General features: G+C 33.9%; 4 protein-coding genes across 10 annotated transcripts; all 4 read left to right on the top strand.

The window, feature by feature from the left end:
- The first annotated feature begins 263 nt into the window (after positions 1 to 263).
- Positions 264 to 2,300, top strand: LOC18094391 (non-specific lipid transfer protein GPI-anchored 7). Of its 2 annotated transcripts, none has more exons than XM_006368628.3 (3): positions 264 to 718; positions 1,063 to 1,089; positions 1,990 to 2,300. In XM_006368628.3, the coding sequence occupies exons 1-3, from the start codon at positions 397 to 399 to the stop codon at positions 2,088 to 2,090; spliced, it is 450 nt and encodes a 149-aa protein (XP_006368690.2). In that variant the 5' UTR covers positions 264 to 396; the 3' UTR covers positions 2,091 to 2,300. The 2 variants fall into 2 exon arrangements, with proteins under 2 accessions (XP_006368690.2, XP_024455142.1); XM_024599374.2 differs by having other exon boundaries at positions 278 to 718; positions 1,993 to 2,300.
- A 2,185-nt stretch (positions 2,301 to 4,485) lies between these two features.
- LOC18094392 (FAM10 family protein At4g22670) lies at positions 4,486 to 8,034 on the top strand. Of its 4 annotated transcripts, XM_052447669.1 has the most exons (12): positions 4,486 to 4,690; positions 4,778 to 4,973; positions 5,076 to 5,163; positions 5,299 to 5,379; positions 5,503 to 5,567; positions 5,689 to 5,829; positions 6,518 to 6,634; positions 6,707 to 6,809; positions 6,846 to 6,872; positions 6,921 to 6,982; positions 7,367 to 7,424; positions 7,723 to 8,034. In XM_052447669.1, exons 1-12 carry the CDS (start codon positions 4,581 to 4,583, stop codon positions 7,818 to 7,820), a joined length of 1,146 nt encoding a protein of 381 aa, XP_052303629.1. In that variant the 5' UTR covers positions 4,486 to 4,580; the 3' UTR covers positions 7,821 to 8,034. The 4 variants fall into 4 exon arrangements, with proteins under 4 accessions (XP_052303629.1, XP_052303625.1, XP_024449514.2 ...); XM_052447665.1 differs by having other exon boundaries at positions 6,846 to 6,982; XM_024593746.2 differs by having other exon boundaries at positions 6,707 to 6,872.
- A 10,016-nt stretch (positions 8,035 to 18,050) lies between these two features.
- On the top strand, positions 18,051 to 20,187 carry LOC18094393 (MYB-like transcription factor ODO1). Its single transcript, XM_006368630.3, has 2 exons — positions 18,051 to 18,553; positions 19,233 to 20,187. The coding sequence occupies exons 1-2, from the start codon at positions 18,291 to 18,293 to the stop codon at positions 19,780 to 19,782; spliced, it is 813 nt and encodes a 270-aa protein (XP_006368692.1). The 5' UTR covers positions 18,051 to 18,290; the 3' UTR covers positions 19,783 to 20,187.
- A 4,216-nt stretch (positions 20,188 to 24,403) lies between these two features.
- On the top strand, positions 24,404 to 26,223 carry LOC18094394 (uncharacterized). 3 transcript variants are annotated; one of them, XM_024600968.2, is made up of 2 exons: positions 24,404 to 24,535; positions 25,295 to 26,223. In XM_024600968.2, the coding sequence occupies exon 2, from the start codon at positions 25,328 to 25,330 to the stop codon at positions 25,868 to 25,870; it is 543 nt and encodes a 180-aa protein (XP_024456736.1). In that variant the 5' UTR covers positions 24,404 to 24,535; positions 25,295 to 25,327; the 3' UTR covers positions 25,871 to 26,223. The 3 variants fall into 3 exon arrangements, with proteins under 3 accessions (XP_024456736.1, XP_006368693.1, XP_052306269.1); XM_006368631.3 differs by having other exon boundaries at positions 24,416 to 24,584; XM_052450309.1 differs by lacking the exon at positions 24,404 to 24,535 and adding an exon at positions 24,603 to 24,895.
- Positions 26,224 to 27,400: the final 1,177 nt, after the last annotated feature.

Raw genomic sequence — 27,400 nt, 5'->3', positions numbered from 1 at the left:
TGTTCCTGTAAGTAAAGCATTTCCTTGCACGATTTTAAAATCATGGAACTGTTTTACACGGAAAGAGTTTACTTGGTCGCACCAAGAAAAATCAAAGAGGGTGAGTTGGTTCCAAGTTCTAAACTACATGTGTGTTAGGTACTGTAATGATGTATATTTTAAGAGTATTTTTTATTTAAAAATATATTAATATAATATTTTTTGAGATTTTTTTGATATTAGTTACGTATTCCAGAAGAGCGTGGTTTTGACGCCCATTGAGGTCTGCGGGTCTTTCTTTTATCATTAATTTTCCCACTTTCTTTAACGACAAACAAACTATCCAAACGGCCGGCTATACATAGACGAAGAAATTAATCAGTTTCTCCTCACAGGCAGTCAAAAAGAAACAAGGAAATGGCTTCTTCTCTCAAGATTTCTATTCTGGCGATGATGGTTGTAGTTTTTTTTTCGAGCGCGACAACCTTAACGAGAGCACAAGACCAGTCTACTTCTTGTGCATCTAAGTTAGTACCATGTCAAGCCTACCTCAGCACCACAACCCAGCCACCAGACAGCTGCTGCAACTCCATCAAAGAAGCGGTTGCAAATGAGCTTCCTTGTCTTTGCAAACTCTATAACGACCCCAATTTGTTTCAGAGTTTGGGTATAAATGTCACTCAGGCTGTCATGCTCAGCCAGAGATGCGGTGTCACCACTAATCTCACTAGTTGCAGCGGTATTGTGGATTCTGAGTTTTGATAGATTTTTTTACTGATCTGATTCATGTTGTTTTTTTCTTAGGGTGGTTGATGGTTTTGAACCTTTGGGGTTCAAGAAATTGCAATTTGATTTAAAACTATGTTAATTTTGTTTCTGATAAACAGAAAATTAAAGATTGTAGATATTAATTCTCGTCTTTCAACTTATGGTCATTCAGATTTTCTTGATATTCTCATTTTTATTTTCACATCAAGGTGGCCGATTCCGATTTTTCTCGATTAGAATATTATGTTATTTTTTTTAATATACGTTCTTGAACATGAAACTAATTGTTTTCTTTTCCTTGCCTACTTTTTACAGCTTCAGCTCCAACGCCAGCTGGTTCAGGTAAATATAATAATAATTATTAATTTTCTTGATACTATTAAAGTAAAAATTAGGTTTTATATCAATATCTGAGTATCGTGTTCCGGGGATATCAGATTATGATATTCTGGTGGCAGGCTGTTTCTGATTCTTTACCAGTTAATTAATTAGAAAAGTCACTTCAAACTTCAAAGTTTAGGCTGTTTTTGGTGAAAAACCGTGCTTACTTGACTGCTAAATTAATGTGTCATAATTGAATCCTTTAGGATATTGTAAGGGTGAGTCGATATGATGATGCCCAGCGTGCTCTTTCGGTGCGCCACCAATTTCGCCTGTATTTTTAACTCAGTTCGAAATTACGATTAAAATATCGTTTTATTTTATTTAATTATTTTTATATTGTTTTAATATAATAATATCAAAAATTAAAAAAATATTATTTTAATATATTTTTAAACAAAAAAATATTTTAAAAAATAATCTTTACTACATTTTCCAACAACTCTTTAATTTACACCTAATTTATAGCTACCAAACACGCGTTTTCAGGGAGAACACCTCATATTTTGGCTCTATTTTGGTAGTCATTAATGATAGTTCATGAGGATGATAAAAAACAAAAAAGGGTAAAATATTCTTGAATGGCATATTGATGCACGTTAGAAGAATTATAGAATGACTTTGTTATATATAAACCATATTTGCTGCCTTGTTGATTGTATTCAACATGTTCGTTCCTTCTCCTCTCTAACCCTCTGTGAACACGCTTCCGAGAATATAGTAGCGATGAACTGAAAAATTGGCACCCTCAAGGATTGGTGGTCGTTGCGCAGTAGTGGTTAAATCATTTCAATTCTGTGTAGGCTATCGTAGTTTTCCATCCAATTCATCTTCATTAATGCCTCTGTTTAACCTTTACAGCAGTTCCTGGAAACGATGGAGATAATGGTGGTAGCAGGATGTCATTGTCGACTGGACTTTCAGGCTTGCTCGTATTATTGGTCGCGTCTCTCCTGCATTAGGCGATCTGAATCTGTAATTTGTTATTTACAACCATCAGGATAGAATTACCAGCGTAAATAATGTCGAGAGCATTCATGTAATAGAGAGCCATATTTCCTCCATTCAGGGCTTTTTTGCGCATCTCTTTCTCTGGATTGATATGAGCATTATCGTTATCGTGTACTCCCTCTTAATAAATTCAGATTATGCGAGACTTGATTTATGAGGCCTATTACATTTGCATGTTAACATTTGCGTCTGAATGTTTCTTAGCTTCAAATTTGTTATTTTATGACAATGGGTTTTGTTTCTACACTACGCTTAGTTTGCCACATAGTTTGTATTTTTTAGATTAATGTGGGTGTCCGGACCAGCTTGCGCGCACCTTGACTAATATCACGGACCCTGAAGTTAATGACCATGTAAACCTCCAGGGAGTCTGAAGTTTGTGAGACTCGAACTAATGATCTATAAGGAACTAACTTAGAACCTAATAAATTGAACTATACCTATTAAGATTTACACTAGTCTATTTTAGATTCAAGAAAATGTGACAGGAAAAAGAAAAAATAGGAAAATATATGCATGTAGCTCTCCGAATTCATCCTCAACTAGAGCAACTCTAATATATGCATGTAGCTCTCCGAATTCAATTGGAATAGGAAAATAAATTGTAGTTATGTGAAGGGCTTGAGTCTACATGGTTATCATGAAGGAGTTTTTGTGCTTGTGTTACATTTAATGTTTAATTCAACTCGATATAATTTAATACGTATAAGCATAGAGTTGATTGTTAATGTACTACACAACCTCCCTCCCTTTCTACCCTTATTTATATATAATTTTGGAAAATTAATCTTTTTATTACCAAAATTAATTCCCACTGTTTTTAACACTCAATTATAGGTCATAAAGAAAATAAAACCTAACAATTTTACCTTAAAACCAAATCTTTTATAGATCAAAAAATTTATCTACACTGAGCCATGAGAGCCAAGCGCATTTGACTTAAATTCAAAGTCCACTTAATCTAAAGCATTTTCCTCCTCTTTGATGCCATACCTTCTCAATTTTAACTTCTCAAGTTCTAATTTTATAAATTATAAAAAAAATCTTGTAAATTTTCAACGAGAAATTAGAGTTTTTTGAGTTTAGAAAAGTTTGCCAATTAAAGATTATTTGAGATTAATTTTTTATTTACTCACAAATTGATTCTAGATATATAGATGTTGTATATCAAAGTATTTATGTTGAAGAATAATTTCTAATAAAATTTTAATTCCAAAATATAAGTGAATTCTATGTTTAATTTGATATTAAATATACCAATTAACAATATTTTTTAAATTAATTTTCCACCATTTTGCATACTCCTAGACCTTGTTTGAGAAGGCCCATCTTGATAGTTTTTGAGTAATGGTATTTATGTTGAAGCAAAATTTCTCATAAAATTTTAATTCCAAAATATAAGTGAATTCTATGTTTAATTTGATATTAAATATATCAATTAACAATATTTTTTAAATATATTTTCCAACATTTTGTATACTCCTGGACCTTGTTTGAGAAGGCGCATCTTAATAGTTTTTGAGTAATGATTAGTAGCGTTCAAAGACATTGCTTGTTTTGTTCATCGGCTCTTGGGCAGAAAATCCTTCACTTCTTCGTCAGCCTATATTAATATTACCATTGAGTTTCGGCTGTTAAATATTTATTTTTTTAAAGTATTTTTTATTTAAAAATATATTAAAATAATATTTATTTTTAACATCAACATATTAAATAATTTAAAAATGTATAAAAATAAATTAATTTAAAGTAAAAAATAATTTTTTAAAAACCAACTATTAACCAAAGAGGAAGGAAAGAGAAAATTGCTGAAAAATAAAAGAGGAGAAAAAAATATTCAGTTATCCACGTTCTATTAACAAAAAAGCCAAACTTGTTATCGAGTATGTTTTAAATAGTAGTCTCATGGAGGTGATTTGAATTTTTTGTCTTAAAAAAAAAATCCAAGTTTAGGAAAGTTTTTTAAATCGATCTAATTTTTTATTTATGGATCAAATTTATGGTGTTTGAATTAAATGAAGGTGCAAGGGTAATATATAAAATAAAATAAATTGAATTCTATCTATTATAAACATTTTAACTTAATTTGTTTATTAATTGATAATTAAATTAAATAACAATAACAGGTGGCTCTTACACAAGGAAAATAAAAATAAGGAAATGGGTGCATTAAGAAATGGGCTTTGCCCATCTCCAAAAACTAACCAGGCCTAGCTTCATCAAATGCTACCATCGATATACAGTAGGCCCGCGCACACCCTTCAGATGATCCCTATCCAATTATATAGTTACAAGCTACTTGAAAAACCCAATAAATAATAATAATAATAATAATGAAAAAACAAACAAGCTGCTTTCCATTTCCATTTCGAAAGAAACTCGTAAATTAAAAACCCTCGACACGCGCTCTCTCTCTCCCAAAAGCAAAAAATATCTGAAGGATGGACGCCACAACAGTAGAAGAATTGAAGCAATTTATTGAACAGTGCAAATCCAGTCCATCCATCCTCGCCGATCCTTCCCTTTTCTTCTTCCGCGACTACCTCGAAAGGTATAAAAATAATCATACTAATAATTACGGAATTATTTGAATCATTTCGCTTCCTATCTTTCTCACTTCCGATACCATTTCTTTTAGTCTCGGCGCTAAGCTCCCCGCCTCTGCTCGCAAGAAGAGCTATGTTGTCGAGGAGAGTGATGAAGAGATGGAGGAGAAGGAAGAGTCACAAGTAGAACCTCAAGTCGAAGAGGAGGAGGAGGAGGAGGAGATTATTGAATCCGATCTTGAGCTCGAAGGCGACACTGTTGACCCTGATAATGATCCTCCACAAAAGGTACTGCTTTACTTTTATTTCTTCAAAACAACTGTAGTACGGTATGTATTGGTTGCTTTTTAGTTTTTCTTTTTCCTTGATGATGGACTTGACTGTTTGTAGATGGGAGACCCGTCGGTAGAGGTTACAGATGAATGTCGCGATGCTTCTCAAGAGGCCAAGGCTAAAGCCATGGAAGCTCTCTCTCAAGGTATGGTATACAAGCTTCCAAGTGCTCACATGCATTAACATGTGGAAATTTTGATTACATGCGTGCGTGTGTAGTAGTTTAAATTGGTTTTATGGTGAGATTTGTGCATGCAATTTAGTGCTTCATGCTGTGCAGGTAAACTTGAGGAAGCGATTGAACATTTGACAGAAGCAATTTCTCTCAATCCTACATCAGCAATCATGTATGCCACAAGAGGTACATTATCATTGTTTTTTTTTTGTAAGGTTTCCTGTTGGTCTTATGGAAGTTGTATGAATGAGATTTGTTTGTACAATTTCCTCTATGCTGTTAATATTGTGAACTTGTGATGCTTTACAGCTACTGTTTACATCAAAATGAAGAAGCCCAATGCTGCTATCCGGGATGCTAATGCAGCTCTTGAGGTTGTTGTCTGCCCTATTTATTCACTCTTTTGACATCTGTATATAATCTAATCATGTTTTTGTATGAAGGGATACTTTGAGGTGAAGTTTATCCTACTTATAAATTTAATGGTGATTTCAGATTAACCCGGATTCAGCTAAGGGATACAAGTCTCGTGGCATGGCACAGGCAATGCTAGGTCAGTGGGAAGATGCTGCCAAGGATCTTCACCTGGCATCGAAGTTAGATTATGATGAGGAGATAAGTGCTGTACTTAAGAAGGTCTCTTACTATATTTCTCTCCCCAATGCGTGTTTTGTACCTTTTGTTGTATTTCCTGTAATGTCAAATTTTAAAATGATGGAAGCAATGGAAACTATTTATGAAATGATAGATATTCAAATGCAGTATAATATCACCTGTTACATTTTGTTCTCTATGCATATGAAATGCTTGATATTCAGCTACAGTTGACAAATGCTAGTCACATGTTACGTTTCTTGCTGAATGTACTTGGGAAGAGATGGGGGGGCATACAGCAGGAGATTCTCCTGCCTTCCCTATTTTGAATAGATAAATGTGATGTAAAATAAGATTACCCTTTATTTAATTTTAAGAACAAAAAATTTAAGTTTTGGTTGGGAGTGGGATTGTTTCACTGTCCAGATCATTTAATAATTGTAGATTAATGCACGTATGACAGTCAGTCTATCTTTAGGACTCACGTGTGCAGCTGACACTTTCTATTTTCAGAATTGTTAATTTCAATGGCATGAGTTTTACCAGACCAAGTAAATTAGGAACTAAACAGCTTGATTTTTTGTCTAGCTGGGCCCTGCCTTCATAAAATAAGTTGATACATGTGTGGTTGCTTGCCTTTTAAGTTCATGACTGAATTGCTAAAGAAAATCTTATTGGTGTATTGCATGATATTTTTTTGCCATCTCACTGCAACTGCTATATTACACAGGTTGAACCAAATGCACACAGGATTGAGGAACACCGCAGGAAGTATGAAAGGCTACACAAAGAGAGGGGCGATAGGAAAGCTGAGCGTGAGAGGCAACGCCGTCGTGCTAAAGCTCAGGTAACTATGATCATGATCATCCTGACATTTTAGCTTGCTGTCATCACTAGACTTATTTCCTCCTGTTTAAAGGCTGACTATGAGAAGGCCAAGAAGCAAGAGCAGTCATCTTCCAGTAGAAAACCTGGAGGCATGCCAGGTGGATTTCCAGGTGGGATGCCGGGAGGTTTCCCAGGTGCCATGCCTGGGGGAATGCCTGGAGGTTTCCCAGGTGCCATGCCAGGGGGGATGCCTGGAGGTTTCCCAGGTGCCATGCCAGGAGGGATGCCAGGAGGGATGCCTGGAGGTTTCCCCGGTGCCATGCCAGGAGGGATGCCTGGAAATATTGATTTTAGCAAAATATTGAATGTAAGTGTCATGGAACTCGTCGCTAATTGGCCATTTTATATCATATACAAAAGTAATTTAAGATGCTTCTAAGTATATGTTAATTGTTTGATGTTTAGAAATTCTTGTCAATATTTTTGTGCTGCCGAATACAAATAACATTGGCTTTATTTTCTTTCTAAAAACACTTCTTGTTTTTTTGCCAAATACAAATAAAATTGGCCATGCATTTTGCTTTAAATGATAAGATCACATTCCCTGCACCCACACCGGCACTGATACTCACATGCACTTCTACACTTGCTTTTTTGTAGGGCATAATGTTCATGATTAAATCCCTTAGCCAGTGAATACTCTATGGTTTTGTGCTTCTTGTTTGATGTGTATTTTATTGTGTTTGGCCAGGACCCTGAATTGATGGCCGCATTTAGTGATCCAGAAATCATGGCTGCACTTCAAGATGGTAGAATTTTTTTCCGCCTAACTATGTTTTATTTGTTTTCTGTTGTCGGTTTTTATTTTAACCTTGACAGATTAGCTGCTTCTGGTTTGTCTATTGTGAGGGTATTCATGTAATCATGTTCCTCTAGCCAGGGTAATATAAAGATATCTGTATGAAACATGTGCCCGAGTAACTAAATGCAAGGATGTTAAGAAACACAGATTAGTAACTTACAAAACGTTGTTTACATGTTTTAATGTAGAATTCTAATTTACATGTTTGCTAATGTTTCTCATGCTCATGGGTGATCATTTTGCAGTAATGAAGAACCCAGCTAATCTTGCTAAGCATCAAGCAAACCCCAAGGTGGCTCCTACAATTGCAAAGATGATGGGCAAATTTGCAGGACCTCAATGAGTGGTTGTCGAAGTTGACATTGTGCTTGGGTTAATCCTTGTGTTTTGAGGTGTCACAGCTTGATAAATCTCTTGTAGCTCACTTGTTTTTCAATTACTGTGTTGGCACGGACCAAGCTACTTGGCTGCTACTCATTGCTGGGGAATTGTTTTTATTTTTTTGGACTGGAACGATTCATTTCATAGAATGGAGAGAAGCTTAGATTTCATTCAAAGGTTTTCGGGAGCAGAGATGTTTTATGAGCAAGATTTGGCTGCTTTCTCTGTTTGTTCCCAACTGTTGAGATGCTGTTGCAGACCGCGGGGGTTACAGCTAAGCAATAAAGGAAAGGCTTGCCCCAGTCTTCTAATCCTTGGATGTCACCTCACTTGGGAACACAAAGCGGGGACGTGCTGCAAAACCAGAAGCATCAATCTATACATCCATACTGGAATGGAGGGCCTGTAAAAAGAAAACTACTCAAATATTTGTTTGACCTCCAGAATTAGGTGACGGGTGGGCACAAAGATGAATATACGGGTTTGGAGCTCTGTTGCCGTCGAAGAAAAAGGTTGCATTAGGCCGCCTCTTCACGCTTGTTTCCTTTAGTTTCGTGCCAAAAAGTCTTCTGATCTACGCTCGACTGGACATTAACTACTTTGTTACCTTCCCGTATCACCAAGGGAGTCCAGCCCCTTTATTTGGAGTTTTCTTTCTGAACCCATAGTGCTTCTAGTTCTCTGGATAAGGTTCAAACTTTTACCTAAAAAACTAAACAGTGTTGGTGTTTTATTGGAGTTAAATCCATAGTAAAATGTATCTTTGGCTACAATAAAATTATTTGTGCTTTTTGTTTCAAAATATAGAAACAATAGTCTTTTGCCTGCAAGGTCAACAAAACATAGAATGTACTTTTTGTTTCAAAATATAGAAATAATAGTGTTTTGCCTGCAAGGTCAACAAAACGTAGAATTGTTGATCTTAACTTTGCATAAATCTTTTAGTGGTAAAAATATGAATTTACCGTGTTGTTGGATAATGGTGTTTTGAGGTTTATAGATTTTACTTATACAATGTAAATATATCTTTAACCTTGGAAGAGGTAATATAAGCTTGGCACTTGGAGAGGAGAAGAGATAATATAAGCTTGGCACCTGAAGGTATTTTTATATTTTTATATGGGTATTTTATGTAATTGTCGGGATTATGGGAGATCTTTTGGTATTTCACATTTTCTTTGAATTTTTTCATACTTAAAGCTGTTGGAGTGTGCTCGTCATGTCCCAGCACGTGTGTGGCGTCCGTGCCATGCAGGTGGCGCGTGTGACACCACTTGGTGGACGTAACTGGCCATCTGTTATCTTCTTAGATATGTTGTCATGTCCGCTTTCATTTGGAGTCACGCGTGATATCTTATGGTGATTCGATTGTTGCCGGTGGTCGTTTGATCCCCCCTTCTTTTCTCTCTTTGAACATGTAATGTACACCACTGTTCTCTTTATTTCTTACTTTTCAATTTCAGTTTTCGTTCTATTCATTTCTTATTTCGTTTCTTTTCCATTTATAAATGTTTTTATTCTTTTTAATTTAGTCCTTCAATTGCAATTTCTCATATGTTTGGTTTTTCATTTCGGTCCTCATCTTTTAAAATTTCTAATTTTGTTCTTGACACTTTTATTGAAGTTTATTTTCTTTTAATTTCATCATTCAATCAAAATTCATGTTGGTTTATTTTTTTTCCAGTTTAACCTTCATTTTTTGATTATTTTTTCTTTTATTAAAATTATTTTTCAATTCAATTAAACCCTCTAATTTGAAATTTTTATCCCTCTATTTAATGTTTTTTCTCACCTTTATTTTTTTGGATCATTTTGTGTAATTAATTTTTTTTCTTGGTTTCATCTTTCGACATTTAATTTGTTGGGAATTAGACTTTTTACGATCTTATTATTTTACATTAGTTTTTTTTTAATATTGATTTTGTGATTATGTTCAAGTTTTTTCTATAGATTTATCTCAATCTTATAATTTAGTTCATGATTTTTGCATGCTGTTTTTGAATATATATATTTTTACTTGTTTTGTTTCTATTTTATAATTCATCTATAATTATTTTTTATACAAATAAAGTTTATTTTTTTTTTAAAAAATATTCATTTTTAAATTATATTGATAATGTGTTTAGCCTTGTGCAATAAACACAGTATAAATGACTAGTATTATATAATCTTCTTTGTTTTTCCCGAAAAAAACCCTCTAATTAAATCCAAAGACTCGTTCCGAAATGGAAGGGTTAAAAGGAACTTAAAGGCAACAAGCTCTCTCCTTGATTTTAATTATTGTTTATTGAAAAGAAACTCCCTAGTTTGGATAATCTCTTTTGGGATTAAGGATTCTTGCATTGACATCGATTATCCGCTGGAAATTGGATCGCCTTTTGAAATGAAATTCTTGCGTCTATTCTTGAACCATTGTGCATGTCACGTCGATTCTTATCCAATTCTCCCTTCTAGTTTCATCTCCTTCTCTCATTGCTCCAATTAAAACTTCAACATAATTAGATGGTTTTCAGATACATCAATTAATTGGCTGAGTGGATTTAATTACAATCATGGCGCTGTTTAGATTCTTAATTAATTTACTTTGCACCCTAAATTACATTACGATAATATCTATCAACATAATTCTTCTGTAAATTTAAGGTTGTAGGAGACTTGAAATTGGAGAATTCCATACGATTGCAATTAGAGATGATGGTTCTTCTCACAAAAATAAAAATAAAAAGAATTGTTTTACTACCACTTCATTTCCATGTAATTGTTTAATGCATATGTGGGAAAAAGAAATTGTTTTAGTAAATAAGTTTAAAATTACAGCATTGCACACGTTGTTGCTTCAAAAAAATGCTTCTCCAAAAGGCCGACAAGGAAAAAGACACGTCACCCATTGGGTTTTGCCGACCAATTACATGTCCTTTTTGCGTCAAAAGACTAGAGGTCAATCTCAGATCTTGGAATTCTTTCATCTCAAACGTCTGCTCAATCTTATTCTCTGGATTGAAGATGAAAGATAAAGCGTAGTTCGCAATAAAGAGCAGTTTGTTATTGAATTTTTTAAAAATTATTATTTTTTTATATTTTCGAATCACAATCTTGACATGATATATTAAAAATAATTTTTAAAAATTAAAAAGTTATATTATTTTAATGTATTTTTAAAAATAAAATATTTAAAACGTATTCATTAACACACTTTCAATCACTCCAAAATCTCCTCGACTACATCTACTTTAACCCTTTTTTATGTGAGCTCCTATACATTCGAGACATGGACCATCGATAGAGTACAATTGTATCGAGAGTATCCTTGCCAAGACTACTGTTAATTAGTAATCTAAACTGTATTTCTGAGGATGTGTTTGATTGATAATTTATTTAAACGTACAAGAACTTGAATAGAAAATTAAAGTAGAGGAGATCAAATAGAAATCTTCATAAAGTACGTATACTAAAATAATGGAGATCAAATAGACTTTCTTTAACATAAAGACTCAGCTACCAGGCTAGCCCGTGGCCATGCAATCATCCATGCGAAGGATGGCCTAGTCTTTATGTTAAAGAAAGTCTTGACACCTATCTCAATATTGCGAAGAATTGACCAGAGATTATGTTAGGGAAAGTCTTGACTCTAAGTTTAAGTGAGAGCAAAGACCAAATCTACCAACCTTAACAAGCTAGTTTTAATTGGGCCTTTACCGAAGTTTACTTTCGACAAGCACATCGAACTCCCATTTCTTTTTCTCTACCTAACATGATCGGCTTTTTGAAAAGACTTTTTATGTGTCTTTGAAGAAAAAATGTAGCCATTTTTTAGCTAAATCTAACCCATCGAGAGATGCTGTAGCGTTGCAATGTACAGGTCATAATATCACTGATTACTGAGTTGAGTGTCCGGACCTCTCGAATGCCTGTAGTTTCAGTCGGATGAGCAAGGTCCCCTCTCTAATGCGTGCTCGAGATATGTTTGTTGCAACATTGGAAACAAAAACTTTCTAACATCCATGGCATGCCAGCCAATATATAGGCTTTTTTGGCTAGATTTCTTTCCTTTTTCTTTTTTTGATTTTGTATTATAAAACTTGATGTGTTTTCTATTTTAATGACGGGAATATTGCTCCATAATTATGTAATAAGGCATTCTAATGAATCCCTCAATTGTCTTCACAACATAGCAATGTTTTTAGTCAAAGTATTTGGAAAGTAATTGCTTACTAAATGTTCCCATTAATTGTTAGTTCATAAGTCACTGTGATGTTTGCTTGATGGTGTTTTGAAGTATGATTGTGCTCTCCCCTTTTGGACCCTTGTCGGAAACACAAGTGGGATAAGTGGATGCCGACACGTAATTAGTAATAATTTAAAGTAATTAAGGCAGCTAAACATGTGATTTACTACCTATAATATTATTTACTTCAGCTCATTCTGTACTCTATATAATTCTGGTTTAGAGATCCCTAACTGATCACACTCTGATTTCCTGATATTTTTTCTTAGAAAAGGGGAATCGTTTGTAGTCATAGTATTACCAGACGACTTGATAAAAAGTTTTTTTTACACCGTAATGTTTACTAAAAAAAAAAACAACAACTTGGGGGAGGGGGGGTGTTTACTAGATAGGTGATTTAACATAGGTGATTTACTTTTTATCAAAAAAAACATAGGTGACTTACTCTACGTTGTGTAGGTTGGGTAATTTTTTTTTTAATGTAAATAAAATGTTATAAAATGCAAGACCATATACGTGTTAAATGTCGGGGATGAAATTAAAAAAAAATAAAAACTTAAAAAGGAAAAAAAAGAGCTAGCAAACCCTGGAGATTTTTCTAAATTTAGGTTAATATTCTAAACTCGCAGCCCAAGAAATTGTAGATCTAGGCTTAATTAAGAAACTCAATTTCCAACAAATTACATGTTGGAGTATAAAATAGGATAAAAAAGGGAATCAATCTAAAAAAATTGCCAAGGAAAAAAAGTTAGCAATCAAAATAATAAGGATAAATTGGTAGGAAAAAAAACTTAAAAAGGATGAAATTGTAAAAAAAATATTTTTTAAAAAATCATCTCAAATAAAACAAATAGTAATCAAAAGAATATGAATTAAATGTGAAGAAATAACAAAGTGTATGTCTGCTTTTACTTTTTTTGTAGGATCAACACAAAAATCAAAGAGGAGAGAGGGAAAGAAAAAAAAGGATCACATGTGCCAAAACAAACATCTATTTGGAACATACATTGCTAGACGGAAAGGAAGCCAAAATGAATCTAATACCATATCCTGGAAGATACGTATGACCACTACATAATGTCTCAAGCGCCGCCTAAAGGGCCCGATGACATTTTACATGTTGGTATTTGTGTGCCAAATAGTAGTCATCTTTTTTGTTGTTGTTAATAATATCTATTCAAAATGAATTAACAAATAACCCTTCTAACATTCACACTATTACAAAAAAACCTAATATTAAAAGATACAATGACCTTTGTAACACCTATAAAAATCTTGACTTTAAGGGAAAATGCGTCATTTAACTGTTTTTTTTTTTTAAAAACAATAAAGCCCCTAGATCTAGGTATAAAAAACTTTGCTTTTAAAAGCGGTTAAGTAATTTTATTGTGCTAAATAAAAGTGTGAAGACCTTATTGCCACTATTCAATTCTTAAATGATGTTTTGACTATTTATAAAAGACTATTCTATCTTTAATGTAGGGTTTTATGATTTTAAAATGAATGGTAAAATCACTATTTTGTTATTGTAATCCATAATAAATTTACTCGATTCATGGTCTGACCACTTATAGTTTTCTTTTAAAAAATTGTTAATGTAATTTTTTTTATCTCAAGACCATAGACTAAAACGAAGGAGAAATATTAATGTAAACACAAAAGAAAACCTTGGCCATGATATGCACAATCATTATATAATTAATAAACACACAGAAGAGGAAAACCAGCATGAAGGAATTGTAAAATGTTTGGAGCAATATTTAGTCGTTGAGGTGATCATGAACTCACGACTGCTACAAGTATCCAGTTGTGTGGCAACGCTTAAACCAGACAGACCCAACCGCACAAGCAATACCACCCTCAGCTACCTTACCACATGGCATAAAAGTTGGTTCATACTTGTCTCTACGGCTCTACCTGTATATAAATATTAATAAATTTATCATCTCTATTCTCTAGTATACCTACAAACTGGCAAGTTTGGTGACATGCAGATAATATCTGGCTATTCTTGCTATGGGAGAACTTCGACGTGGTTGATTTTGCATTAGTTCATGTTTGGAGATTATAATTCGATTGCTGGGAGATCCTGGGCACATAGCAAGCGTGTCTTCTTTCACACTTGCATGAACCAATGATCGATTTTCTATCACCTCCTTTCCTTGTGGAGAAAGCACGTGTACTCTCGAAACATACGTTAATTACACGTACAAAGACATGTAGGACAAAACATTTAAATTCAAGGTGTACGTGTTGCCTTTCAAGTCACTTGAAGCTTTCCCTTTAAAAATCTTAACACTTGGCAATTCTAAAACCGAGGACCGGACTCGGATTGAGTCTGGTACTGTGGGCACGAGTTAATTACTCGACAGCTTGAGATTAATGTATAAAATAGAGCCTGTGGGAGGCAGTGGATAACCAAAAAAAGGAGGGCGATGATTGTTCATGACAACTAAAGAAGCGGTGTTGAGGGTAAAGGGTCCACATTTGAACTAAACTCACCTAAGCCAAGAGATAGAAGTCAAAAACCAACAAGTTGGATCATGAACTGCCCCAAAATCTTACCTATATGTATGTATGTTTAACAAGACAATAATCTGGACATCGCAAGGTCAAGATGTTGATTTAAAGTTTGACATGGAGGTTCCTCTATGAAGACAAGTGTGCCGGGCCAAGCCGAACTGGTCCCATAATCAAACAAAGGCTTACACAACTTGATTGTATAGTTATCGTATGATTTCCATCCAACTAATAATTAAGAGAAAAATCTTAATCAATGGTTAGGATTTGAAGTGGTTTAGCCTAGATTCATGTATCGATCGAACAATCTAGAATTACATCCAAAGCATACAAATACGTGGCAATGGGAAAGTAATGGTACGTACAAGTATTAACATATGGATGATGTCCGTGTGAAGTGAAACTACACAAGGAAAATAATTTTCTATGTTGTTTTTATCAAAATGTGCACGCATGTGTATGAGATTGATTGTAATATGCTTAGCAGTTAATAGAGGTAAAAGTGATGAGATTAATATAGCTAGCTAGCTAGAGTCCTGGCAAAGATCAATTGATTGGCGCGTTAATAAATCCTAGTTAATTATCATATTGGAATGTAGTTAATTACCTAAGCTAAACTAATGGAATGGTTAGACGTGGATTTTCTTAAACAAATTATCTTTCTTTTCCCTATGAAAAAAAGAAAAGAAAAAAAGGGTAGAGGATATATACAAATGTGTCTAGATAGAAATTGAAAAGAAGCATGGATACAGCACAAGGTTTTAATTTCTTATGGAATATTGTCATTAAGCTATTGATTGTAGAACTTAGAAGATAAGTAGATTTGGCAAGTTACGTTGTTTAATTACCATTGTGCTTTGATAAGGAAGCAACTCGACCGTGTAGAAATTAGAATGAAAACAAATATGTTTCTTGACAATTTTCACTTAAATATACATTATCTTTAGACAAAAGTAACACTATTTTTCAAACGTCAAATGATGTCTTTTCTCTCCCCCACACTGAACACAACATCCTCTTTCCTGTTTAGCATAGTCGGAGGTGTAAGATTGAAATTAATGTAGAAACAATAAGAATTCAATTTTCAAATCTTGACTAAAGTTGTGTACTTGCATTTGAACTCATCGTGGAGATAGGCTTCTACCATGTGCAAGACACCTAGACTACTTTCTTATTAATCATTATTGCAAAAGTATTTACACCTCATCGGTTAAATCAATATATAAACTATATATTAACTAGAAACCCTCTCATCGGCTCAATCTCCATATATTATTATAGGATACGTTACCAAAAAACTTCGCATCTAGCAGGGATGGTGAATGTAAATATTTTTGTAAAGTCATTTTGGTGTAACTCATGTGCCTTATCTTTTATACGAGCATGCAATTTAATTATGATACAAGGAAAATTTTAAAAAGCATTGCTCAAATTACAAATGAAAAAAGATTTGCTTGAAGCCCTTCAAATCCCACCAGTGTCACAAATTAGTTGGTCGGATTTCAATTTTCAATGACGTGATTTTCCCCAATCATATCGCATTTCGCCTGCAATATCTTAAAAGTGCCCCCCCCCCCCCCGCTATTACTTTTATGCTTTCCAATTACAAGGCACAGAATTGATCATAATTCTTCTTTCAACTCTATAATCCTGCATATTAGGAAATGCAAAGCAGCTGTAAAAAGATGAATTGGTGTTGTGACTTGTAGTCGAAAGGTTAATCAATACAAAAGGAATTGATCATTAATGGCTTTCAACATAGTCACAATTGCTCATGTAAACTCAACAAATTGAAGATGGTATTAGGGCTTTTTCTACGGAGACGTCTTTATATATATATATGAGTTTGCGCATACTAAATTAGGTCCTATACCTTGAACAAGACTTACAACCATTAATATTAATGAGTATAGAGAGTCGAACTTAAAACCACATAGAGAGCATACCTTTTGGCTACATCCACTCTACCTCTTCAGCCACCCAAATTAATTGATTTAGTTGAATGTTTGTCAAACATTTTTATTTTGAAGAAATGACTTGCTAACCCTACTCTCTTACAACCATTTAATAACAGCGTAGTGTCACGTGTTTATGACTACGAAGTTGTTTGACATTGCTTTTCAATACGTGTTTAAAAGTATTTTAATATTGCATTTAAAATAAAAAAGTATTAAATTAATTTTGTTTTAGTGTTTTATAATGTGATGATGTTAAAAATTAAAAAATAAATCTTAAAATATATTATTTTAATATATTTTTTAAATTTTTTTTTGAAAAATATCACACACCATAATACTAAACATACACTAAAAGACAGATTTTTGGAAGTTTTTAGGGTAATTAATTGTATGGTTTAGTCCCTCTTTGTCAAAAGAAAGAATAAAAGTAATTATTTCATTTAAAAAGTTTTAATTAGGATTTTTTTATGAATTTTTTCTTTTCCTTTATCAAAATTAAAATACATCTCTTTCCTTTATTTCTCATAAAAAAACAGACTTTTAGAAATTACTAAATATTTTTAAACTCAAAAGATTATATAAATATATATTGCTCCTTTGAACACTTTAATAGAAATAAATAAATCTATTAAAATAACTTTTTTATTTGTAACTGTACTTTTCAAGATCCTTATTATACATAATGTTGCGGTCTCTCTCTTCTTTTCACAGTCCTCAATTATCTCCTTTTCACAGTCCTCAATTATCTCCTTTTCTTAACAGTTAGGGATCCAACTGTAACATAAATAAAGTTTTGGTAATTATTGAAAATATTAGGGATTGAAATAGACATTTTTTTTTTGAAAAGTTGCTAATTCTTTTAGGTATTCAGAAAAACCATCATGTCAACTCATCGATTACGATAAACGAAATTCTGTAATTTTTTCTTTTGCAATATCTCGACATCACATGGATTTACAAGAGGTTTTTTTTTTAAATAAAAGCTAATAAAATCATAATATACTGCATTTGAAATAAACTATACAGCAAAATATCAATTCTATACCATCTAAAAACCATAGTATACTGCAATTTAAGACATTTCTAGATAGCGCGCTGTTCCTTATTTTCATCCAAAGGAATCAATACATGATGCAGTACATAGGTTTTGGTCAAATATTTATAAAATCAAAACCCATCTAAGAGATTTGTGTACAAATCCAACGGTTAATGTCATTAATGCAAATTAAGACACATTACCTGTTAATTAGCAAATGGGATAACAGACTACAAATATTACAAAGGACACTTGAACGTGGAGATGACGAAATAGCTGATGGAATGGTGGAGTAAGAGTGCATTCAGGGAGTGGGGTTGTGTATGAAAATGGGAAGAGTTTCTTTTTCTTTTTCTTTTTTCTTTTTTAATGTTTTGGGCTGTTTTGATGGGGCTTTGTCCTTCGGTCATTTATCATCCTCTTTCACTCATTTTTTGTGTACTCGCATAAACCAGAACAAGCCATTTTAGTTCCCGTGTCCCATTCACGAACCAATGGTGGACCCTGGAATCTCTTTCTCTCCCTCCATACATGGCTGTGCATATTTATTTATATATAAGCACTTGGGGTGGGAAATATAAAGGTGGTTGTGGGGCTTTGAGTCTTTACAAGTAATAATATTGGCGAGGTTTAATTTGTTTTAGTGGTGTAAACTTAGCTATAGTCAGCGAGCTAGCTAGTACTGTGTGCAGTATGGGAAGGCAACCTTGCTGTGACAAACTTGGGGTCAAGAAAGGTCCATGGACAGCCGAGGAGGATAAAAAACTCATCAATTTCATCCTCACCAATGGCCAGTGCTGTTGGAGAGCTGTCCCTAAGCTTGCAGGACTCCGACGATGCGGCAAGAGTTGCCGGCTTCGTTGGACTAATTATCTTCGCCCTGACTTGAAGAGAGGGCTTCTTACTGAAGCAGAAGAACAGCTGGTTATCGATCTTCATGCTCGTCTTGGCAATAGGTTAGATCTCTTCTCCATGTTATCTCCTTGTATGTTGATGATGGCATGCATCAAAGCATACTGTTTAAATATTTTGGTTGTTTTATTAATGGTGTCTGGTGGGTGGTGTGTCTTCGTGGACATGTTTTTCTGCTAACATATGCGGAGGACGTTAAAAATATTTCTACTGTGAAGGTTAAGAGCTTGTCTTCTATCAGAAGGTTGAAAGATCAATATGCACTGCATTTTGAATTGAAGTGTTTGACACGGTAATTAATTAACTTGTAGACCATTGCATTTGAAGAAAATGCTCCTAATCGTGACCTTAATTAGATTTCCAAAAGATATTATATGCTTGATTGTGATAACATCTCAGATTCTGCACAACCAATGGTATCTGAAACAAAATATATCTTGTTGTATTCTTATGACCAAAGAAGGGAAAAAAGTGGAATACATGACAGGGCCATAAAGTTTCAATAAAAAGTGTCATATGGATTTGCAAGTTGGTATAAAGTGCAAGAATAATTATGCCACCGATCATGGTATTATAAATTATTCATCATTTCTTATAGTTCATTGCCTGCTTATATTACTGCTTCCTTAAGATGCAAGTGATGGATAACTTTTAATGAATTTTTGGTGTTTGATTTTGAAATTGAAGCTAAATATTGTGTGTTTTTTTTTTTTAATTAATTAGGTGGTCCAAGATTGCAGCTAGATTGCCTGGAAGGACAGACAATGAGATTAAGAATCACTGGAACACTCATATCAAGAAAAAGCTACTCAAGAGGGGAATCGATCCTGTTACACATGAACCCTTGCACAAAGAAGCCAGGCCTGAAGAAAGTTCATCGTCTCATGCTGATATTTTGCCGGAATCTAGTAACAACAATGTTATGCAAGAAAATGATGGCATCGTTATTAATTCGGACGATAATCCAAGATCACCTACTGAAAATTCTTCTAGTCCAGAGGATTCGATCTTGTTAGATAGTATTTGCAATGATGAAATGTTACTGAACAGCTTGTGGATGGAAGAGCCTCCGCTAGTTGATGCATCATGGAACAATATAATTCCTCCGGCTGCGGCGAATACTAACGACGACACGGGTTATCCTTCATGGGAGGAAAATTACACATGGTTATCGGACTGTCAAGATTTTGGCGTTCACGACTTCGGGCTCGAATGTTTCGACAGCATGGAATTGAGCGCACTTAGCACATTAGAGATGGAACACAAGCACTAGATTATACGTGTGTACGCTAGAGCGATGATGAGAAGATTTTACAGTGTCAAATATGAACATGTTACAAAGTATCATGTGTAGCTGAAGTTAGGTTTCTCAGGGTTGAATTTTATCTGTAGTATGTTTCATCAGATGATAATTATTACTGGGTAGGGTCGAAGTAAACCGGTCGTCTTCAGAGGTTTCTCACCAACCCAGTCAAACAGTGATATCAAACCAAAATCATTAAAAATGTGACGTTTATTTGTGCTTGACAGATGTTGTGATCTCAGATGTAAGAGATAGGGACAGGCTCTGCCATATATTGTCAAAATGCTAGTGGGGTTTTTTTTTACAGCATTATAATTATTTGTAAATAATGTACATACGATGGAAATAAAGTGGATGATCATGTTATTGAGTTTTTTTTTTTTTTTTCCGTTTAACTATGAAGAAAGTGATTAAGCCAATAATTTCACTCTTAATCTTTTGTTGTTAACTAGCCTGGACATCTCTGATTTTCCTTCAATGCTAGCTACTGGTCTCAACAAGGATTTCTCGTTACCCTGCACATATAAGAATTTATATACTTCTGCTCATATCCATAGGGAAAAAAAGGCAACTTTATGCATGGATGTACTCATATAGTTTACACTAAAGCAGTTGTATACTTTATACTATCAACGCTGAAGTGTTGAACACTACCAGATTAATAGTTTCATTGATGGAATTCTTTGTTGATATTTATATTAATATTTTATTTATAATTATTTTATTGATAGATTCATGAATGGAAACGATCCATTAAAATAACACTTGTTGATAATTTCTAGTTTGTTAACAAATCTATCATTAATAAAAATAATAAAAAAAAAAACCGATAGCTTTACTCGTGTGATGCCCTCTTCAAGACACGAGTAATATAAATTTTCATCCAAGGCTTGATGCCCCCTTCTATATTAGTACTCGTGTCTTGGAGAGTATTGATTGTGCTACAAAATAATCAGCAACTTTCTTAAGTGGCTAGCTGGTATATACTAGATAATAAGATATTCCAAGAATATATGATGTTATAAATTCATTAGATACAGTGCCACTTGTGGCGTGGCAAGGATATGCCTCCGTAGTCTGAGCTGAGAAGATAAATAAAACTTGAATGAGCACAGGCTCCATCAATCTTTTTAAGAACTTGTCACCTCATCATCATTCAACAGATATTCCAGAGAAGAAATGCACTTGAACAGGATGCTTGCACTAATATAATTGCACCTTAAGCAACAGTCTTAATCATGATATCTCTCATCTTGATATATATGCCCATCAGCTTTAGTTCTTTGTGCGAGCAAGTTATCAGTTCTAAAAAGCACTGCAGCCCTGATAAATTCACCTCAGAGCCTCCCGACCAGCGACCGGCTGATCAGAATTAAGATCTTTTGGTATGCCCCCTTAAAACATAATGGATTAATGGCCTCTTTATTTACTCTTTTGGATTTGATTCAGTTTCTTTTAGAGCAATAAATTTGGTTTAATTGTTTCTATTGATGATTAAAAGTTTCTGCAATGCCACTGTTTTTTTCCCCTTCATGAGAAGCTCACAGATTGTGCTAGTAACGATAAAGCCAAGGGAATAACCACTTCTTTTACAGGAAATATTACTTCTTGATATGTAAAGCTAGCTAGAACTGATCAAAATAATTAATTAGCTAGATTGGAAACAAAACCGGACATTGACAATTTCATATCCCTGACAAGGAGTGCATGATTTAACTAAAGAAATAATACCTAAGTGTGTGTGCAACCACTGGTCAGTACATTGCCAAAGTCCAAAGCTTTCATGTCACCATGAGCTTGATTGAGAAGATTTTATTTTGAAAGAATGTCTTTGCAAATACAGAAAAAGAAATAATAATCTAATTGATCGTTTTATAATCTTGACTTGATAGCGACATGCCGATAGACCTCAAATTCAACATATGTAACAATCAAGATTCGATGTTTGATAATGAGTTGAAAAATGTTATCATCAAAAAGTTAATCACAATTTTTATTCAGTGGATAAGAAAATACCAAGCCATCAAGTGTGAGCAAGACGTTGTTCCTACCAAGTTGCACAATCATGATAAAAGGGTTTGTGTCAATGCGAATTTTCTTAAGAGACAAGCCAGGGCAAATCTTGCAATATAAAAATTGCTTATGAAGTCACATAATTAAACCAAACGTTTGCCCCTAACAATTCACCTTAAAGTTGGGGAGGGAAAGGGCAAAAAGGATTCATGTGCCGTCCCTGGATCTTCATTGATACATGTACACCATGATGTAAATCGTAATGGGAAGATGCTTCTAGCAGCAAGGGCGTTGGGGTTTGTCTTGTTGGAAACCACCATGGCTCTTGGTACTTCTTAGAAAACCATGGTACTCGATCGTGAATATAAACCTCGTGACAAGAATATTGTTTTTTTTTTACTGGAAAGGAGTAGGGAAGTATGATCTCAACGGAAATAAGAAAAATCTCAAGGAAAAGATTCAGATGAGTGCTTAAAAAGGTGTGGAGGATGTGAAGACCCTGCACGTAAGATTCTGATCAAGCTCCACTGAATAGTGTTATTGGCCTTAAAAAATGAGTGATTGCGAAGTGGAATGTTGAATCATGAGCTAGAATTGTGTGTATGTTTTGATATGCTTTTTTTATATATAAAAAACACACAATTTAGCTGATGCTGCAGCAGCTTTCAAGAGTTTTTCTGAAAAAACAAAAGAGTCCACATTATATAACGAGGGAAAGGTGCCCATCCCCTATCTCCGTGATGTGTATGCACCATCTAATTGTAATGTTATGGGACTCTACAGTCATGTGAAGAGCGCAGAGTTTGGACAGAACTGAAAAGAACCATTAAGTACCACCAAACACACCAATAAAAATGGAAAGTAGTGAGGATGCTAACAAGACAAGAAAGGTAAGTTTATCTGACCAATAGAATATCATAAAGAATTTGATATGGCTTGCACAAGCTATACAGTACCCGTGCCAAGATACTACCTTAAAGAAATGGTTATGATACATTTCTGCTGTAATTAGGGTTATTTTTTGTGCAAGATAACTGGTCATTTAATTTGGACTCACTTCCGACCACAACAACAGTAATAATTAAGGAGATCCTTCTGTTGTAAACAGCTAGAGTCAGGACCCGGAACCTATGGGTCTCTCGCATGAACTGTTGTGTCTCGGGACATCATGAGATCACAGATGACTCGAGGAAAAAAATTGTTTGGATTACCAAATAATAATAGTTCTCAAGCCTGCTTCGGTCCGTTAGAAAAAAATCTGGACCTAAGGCCAGATTGGAGTAGGAACCTCGACCCAAGGCTCGATTGGATGTTTAATTGGACTGTTCATATCATCGATTTGGCCAAAATCTGGTGGGATCAAATATCTTTTTAAAAATAATAATTTCCTTGATGATTTGTGTTAAGCCAATGTTAAACTTCTAAAATCTTGTCAATAGCTAATATATATATATATATATATATATATTCTACTCCTATCTATAATCAAATTAGAGTTCATAATAATTTAATCAAAATTAGATAATTAATTCATCATAATAATTAAATATAATAAGAAAATATGTTTTTCATAATATCACACGTATACGACGTCGCGACGATCATCCTCTCATGCGTTGGTATTTGGGTAATCAGGAAATGGAGGAGACAAAGATTTCTTATCTTTTATATGTGGAAAGAGAAAATGAGAGTCGTCATCTATTATTTTGGTCATTAGGAATCCTAACTGGTTTTAAAGATTAGGCATGAGAACTGATTGCGTAAAAGAAAGATATTAGCACCCCAAATATGTCTTGCCTAAGGTAAGCTGTGTTGTTTAATTGTCTTATGTATGTTAAGGTGTTATTGTGTTTTCTAATTATTAGTCTGTCTAAGGTTTAAGAAAAGTTTTTCTCAGTAAGAAGATCCTTATCTTATCAGGTAAAAACCTAACCGTTCTAATGTTTTTATAAAAAAAAAAACTATATTTAATATCGCGAATACATCTTGCGTATAAATTTATAATCTCTGATACTAAAAGGTTTTCAACTTTAAATAAGAATATTGATGTAATGATGATTTTCGACTTCAATCAAGAATATTGATGCAGTAACAACTTTAACTCTAAACAAGTGACACTTAAAACAATTGAGAAAACCTTTCTAAAGACTATTTAAGTGGTTTGATAATTGTCCATCTACAAGTATTGGTGAGGAAAGGTCTTTGATTTTGGTGTTGTAAAAGAACTGTTATAGGTTTGATCCTGAGATTATGAAAGGATTGAGCTTGATCTTGTGACTAAAATTAATTTGGTTAACATGATTAGATTAACCTATTTTAATTAATTTTTTCTTTAATCATGATGAAATCCCAATAATCTCTCCGCTTCTCATAATGCTTGGTCAACTTTAAAAAATTAATTTTATAAACACCAATGTTATTATCCTCTTTCATTTTGCTCTTTATTCTTCATATCTCGGTGATACTCTTAACTTTTGCCAAAAACTCTTAAATCATCTCATGGAGTAATGCCATCACTTGAAATATCTTGTTAAACTAAAGGGACCATGTTGTAATTTACTCATAAAACCAAAACTGGAATGACAAGTCGTTCTAGAAGTTAGAGGGTCGTCTGACAGTTCCAGAACCCCTAAATTCAAAGTAAGACACGACATCGCTTTCTTATGGAAGGAAGCAGACCATTCTAGTGAAGAAGAGACCCGAAATCGAGGTGAATCGTGAGCGAGTGGCGATTCTCTGCTTTCATTTTTTTCTCCCAGGTCTTTTCATTCGCAATCCTTATTTTCTTAATCTCATTATTTAACTTTAGTAAGTATCGCACTAACTGAGAGGATAGAAAGAAATCAAAACCCTAGACTACATTGATTGAACCATGATTATCGAATTATGTTCTTGTCTCCTTCTTGAATGTGATTCCTTGATGTTGTTGGGTTTCAATTGATAAACATCTTTTTTTTTGGTTAGAATTCAATTCATTTCGCCATTTACGAAGTCATACATTATAATGAATTGTGTCTTGCACATTATCCATTGTCGTGCCTGGTGGGTTGCCTTCGATTCGTGTTTAAATGTACGTTCTTAGCAATTGATTAGATGGAATTCCTTGTTCCTTTCAAGTCATTAACGAGCTCCCCCCCCCCCCCCCCCTCTAGATTCCTGCAATTTGAAAGCATAATTTTATGTTGCATATGCTTAATCTTTCCATGTGCTTTTGGTTGGCTTTGATAACTTGACTTCAGTTTGTTTCTGTATTAACCTTCTTCTGTTATTGTATCTTCTTTTCTATACTGGATTCATGTTGCCTGTCAACCAACCAAGAAATTTCTTAAGCAGTTCCTTGTAAGCTGCAACAACAGGCCAATTACTAGTTAATGTCTTGAAGAAAGTTCTCATATATATTTAAAAAGAGTAGGCAGGAGTTTGAATTATTTGTTTCTAATCTAGCACGAACTTCTATTGATGTTTTCAGGTTTCTTTGTTATATTTTTGGGGAATTGCTGTTATGGGTGATTTTTCTATTCAAATTACTCCAGAACTTGTTAATCGATTTGCTAATGATGGGGAGAAATTAAAGAAGAAAACAAAGAAGACTAAACCTAAGACCCAACGAGAACCTCCCCTGCCCAAACCTAAGGTGAATGAGAAACAGCTGCATGATGATTCTGAGACACGCAAAAGGATTGCTTCTCCAGGATGGCCAGTTCAAACTCCAATGTACCTGCCAATAACCCAACCTGTACAGCCTGCAAATGCTGAGTTGGATGAGATTCGATCAGTCATTCGAGAGAGCGAGAGGGTTCTAGAAAAGTTGCTGAAGCAGGAGGATAACATGGTGCAGAAAGTTACAGAAAGAGCCAAGGATCTTCGTGATAAGGAATTCAAGCTTCCATACCAGAAGACTATGCCCTGTTTGGCTGATTATGATGATTGCAAGGCATGCTACAAGGAGCACGCTAATGATATTTTGAAATGTGCCCCCTTCACTAAGAGTTATTATGAATGTGTTCGCAGAGCTAAGCAGCAACAGAATTCAGCAGATAAGTAGACTTTCTTGGAAGAAAAATTTCTGAGGTGATATACATGATTCCAACCCAATTGTGGGTTTTGAGAGCTGAGAGAAATACATTTTTGCTGTGAAAATAAGCAAAGCACTAATTACCCTTATCGGAATGTAAGCTGTGCTGTCATGGTACATTTAGAATTTTGTTAGAACAATTGTTTGTCACAAAACAATGTTGAAATTCTCATGGCGAGCAGTGCCATGTTAAAATTTCTTTTGGAACATGTGAGTGAAAGTTGACTCCTCTCGTGGTGAATGTCAATTTGGCAATATGCAAATAATTCAATCTCTGAATGGAGCGTGTTCCTCATATTTGAATGAGTATTCCAATTGACAAATCTCCCTGTTGTTGATCAATTATATAACGAAATTGGAATCGAGTCTGTGTTATGCAGAATTTTCACGTTCCAGTGCAGCTTCTTCAGTAGCGAATACTTGGCTGGACCCTCGTGGTTAAATGATATGCTGCACATAGGCATTCATTTATCTTCCACTCGAAATTATTTCTTGAATTCACTTAGCTGTTCTTAATGATGTCTGGATTTTACACCGTCTAGCAAAAGGCCAGATTAGCTTCCTCGTTGAGTGAGCATTGGGTGGAATGATGAAATACTAATCTTTTTAGAGATGATAATATGGAAAGTAAACTTCCCCAGCTATACTAATCTTTTTAGAGAACATCAAGGTGCTATGTGATGTTATTGTAGTAAAATTTCTTTTCGAAAAAAAATTAAAAGAAAATATATAGGATTGAACTATAACATTTAATTTTGTTTGTAAACAATTTTATAATTAAAATAGAAATAAACAAATTTGACTACTAGCTCTTGCTTTCTTTTGGGCTCCCAGAACAGTTTTAGTGGGATCCATTAAGAAAAAGCTCATATGATCTCGACATGTGTCATTATCGGGTTTTTTAAGGGCTCAATGGTGGTTCATTAACCTTGACTACCTTGAAAAATACCATTTATTACGCCACTGATTGGTATTGCGTTTTAAATGGGTTGAGGTAAAATTTGATTTTTTTTTATATTTTGAAATTATCTTAATGTGTTAATATGAGAAATAATTTTTAAAAATAAAAAAAAAATTATTTTAATATATTTATAAATAAAAATACTTTAAAAATAACCACTAAACAATCATTAAAACACTTCTAAATAAGGATTTGAAATCCTGTTTGTTTTTACTTTTTACGTTTCAAAAATATTTTTAAAAAAATTAAAAATTTTTATTTTAAATTAATTTTTTTTTAGTGTTATTAGATATTTTAATTCGTTGATTTTAAAAATATTTTTTTAAAAAAAATATTATTTTAAATAAAAAGTATTTAAAAATAAAAACAAGAACCAACTTCCAAACATTAATTTTCGTTGATAAAGCTCCAAGTTGCGATTGCCAACGTCGCATCTTATTCGTATCCTTCTCCAGTGCCATCATATGCCACTGCTGCTTTTACAGCTGGCACCACCTATTTATCACTTCCTCGTCGCCATCAACATTTTATAATCATCG

Source organism: Populus trichocarpa, chromosome 1 (assembly GCF_000002775.5).
Source record: "Populus trichocarpa isolate Nisqually-1 chromosome 1, P.trichocarpa_v4.1, whole genome shotgun sequence".
NCBI classification, from domain to species: domain Eukaryota; kingdom Viridiplantae; phylum Streptophyta; class Magnoliopsida; order Malpighiales; family Salicaceae; genus Populus; species Populus trichocarpa.
The sequence above is the reverse complement of the archived record's forward strand: the minus strand, read 5'-3'. Positions and strand labels throughout refer to the sequence as shown.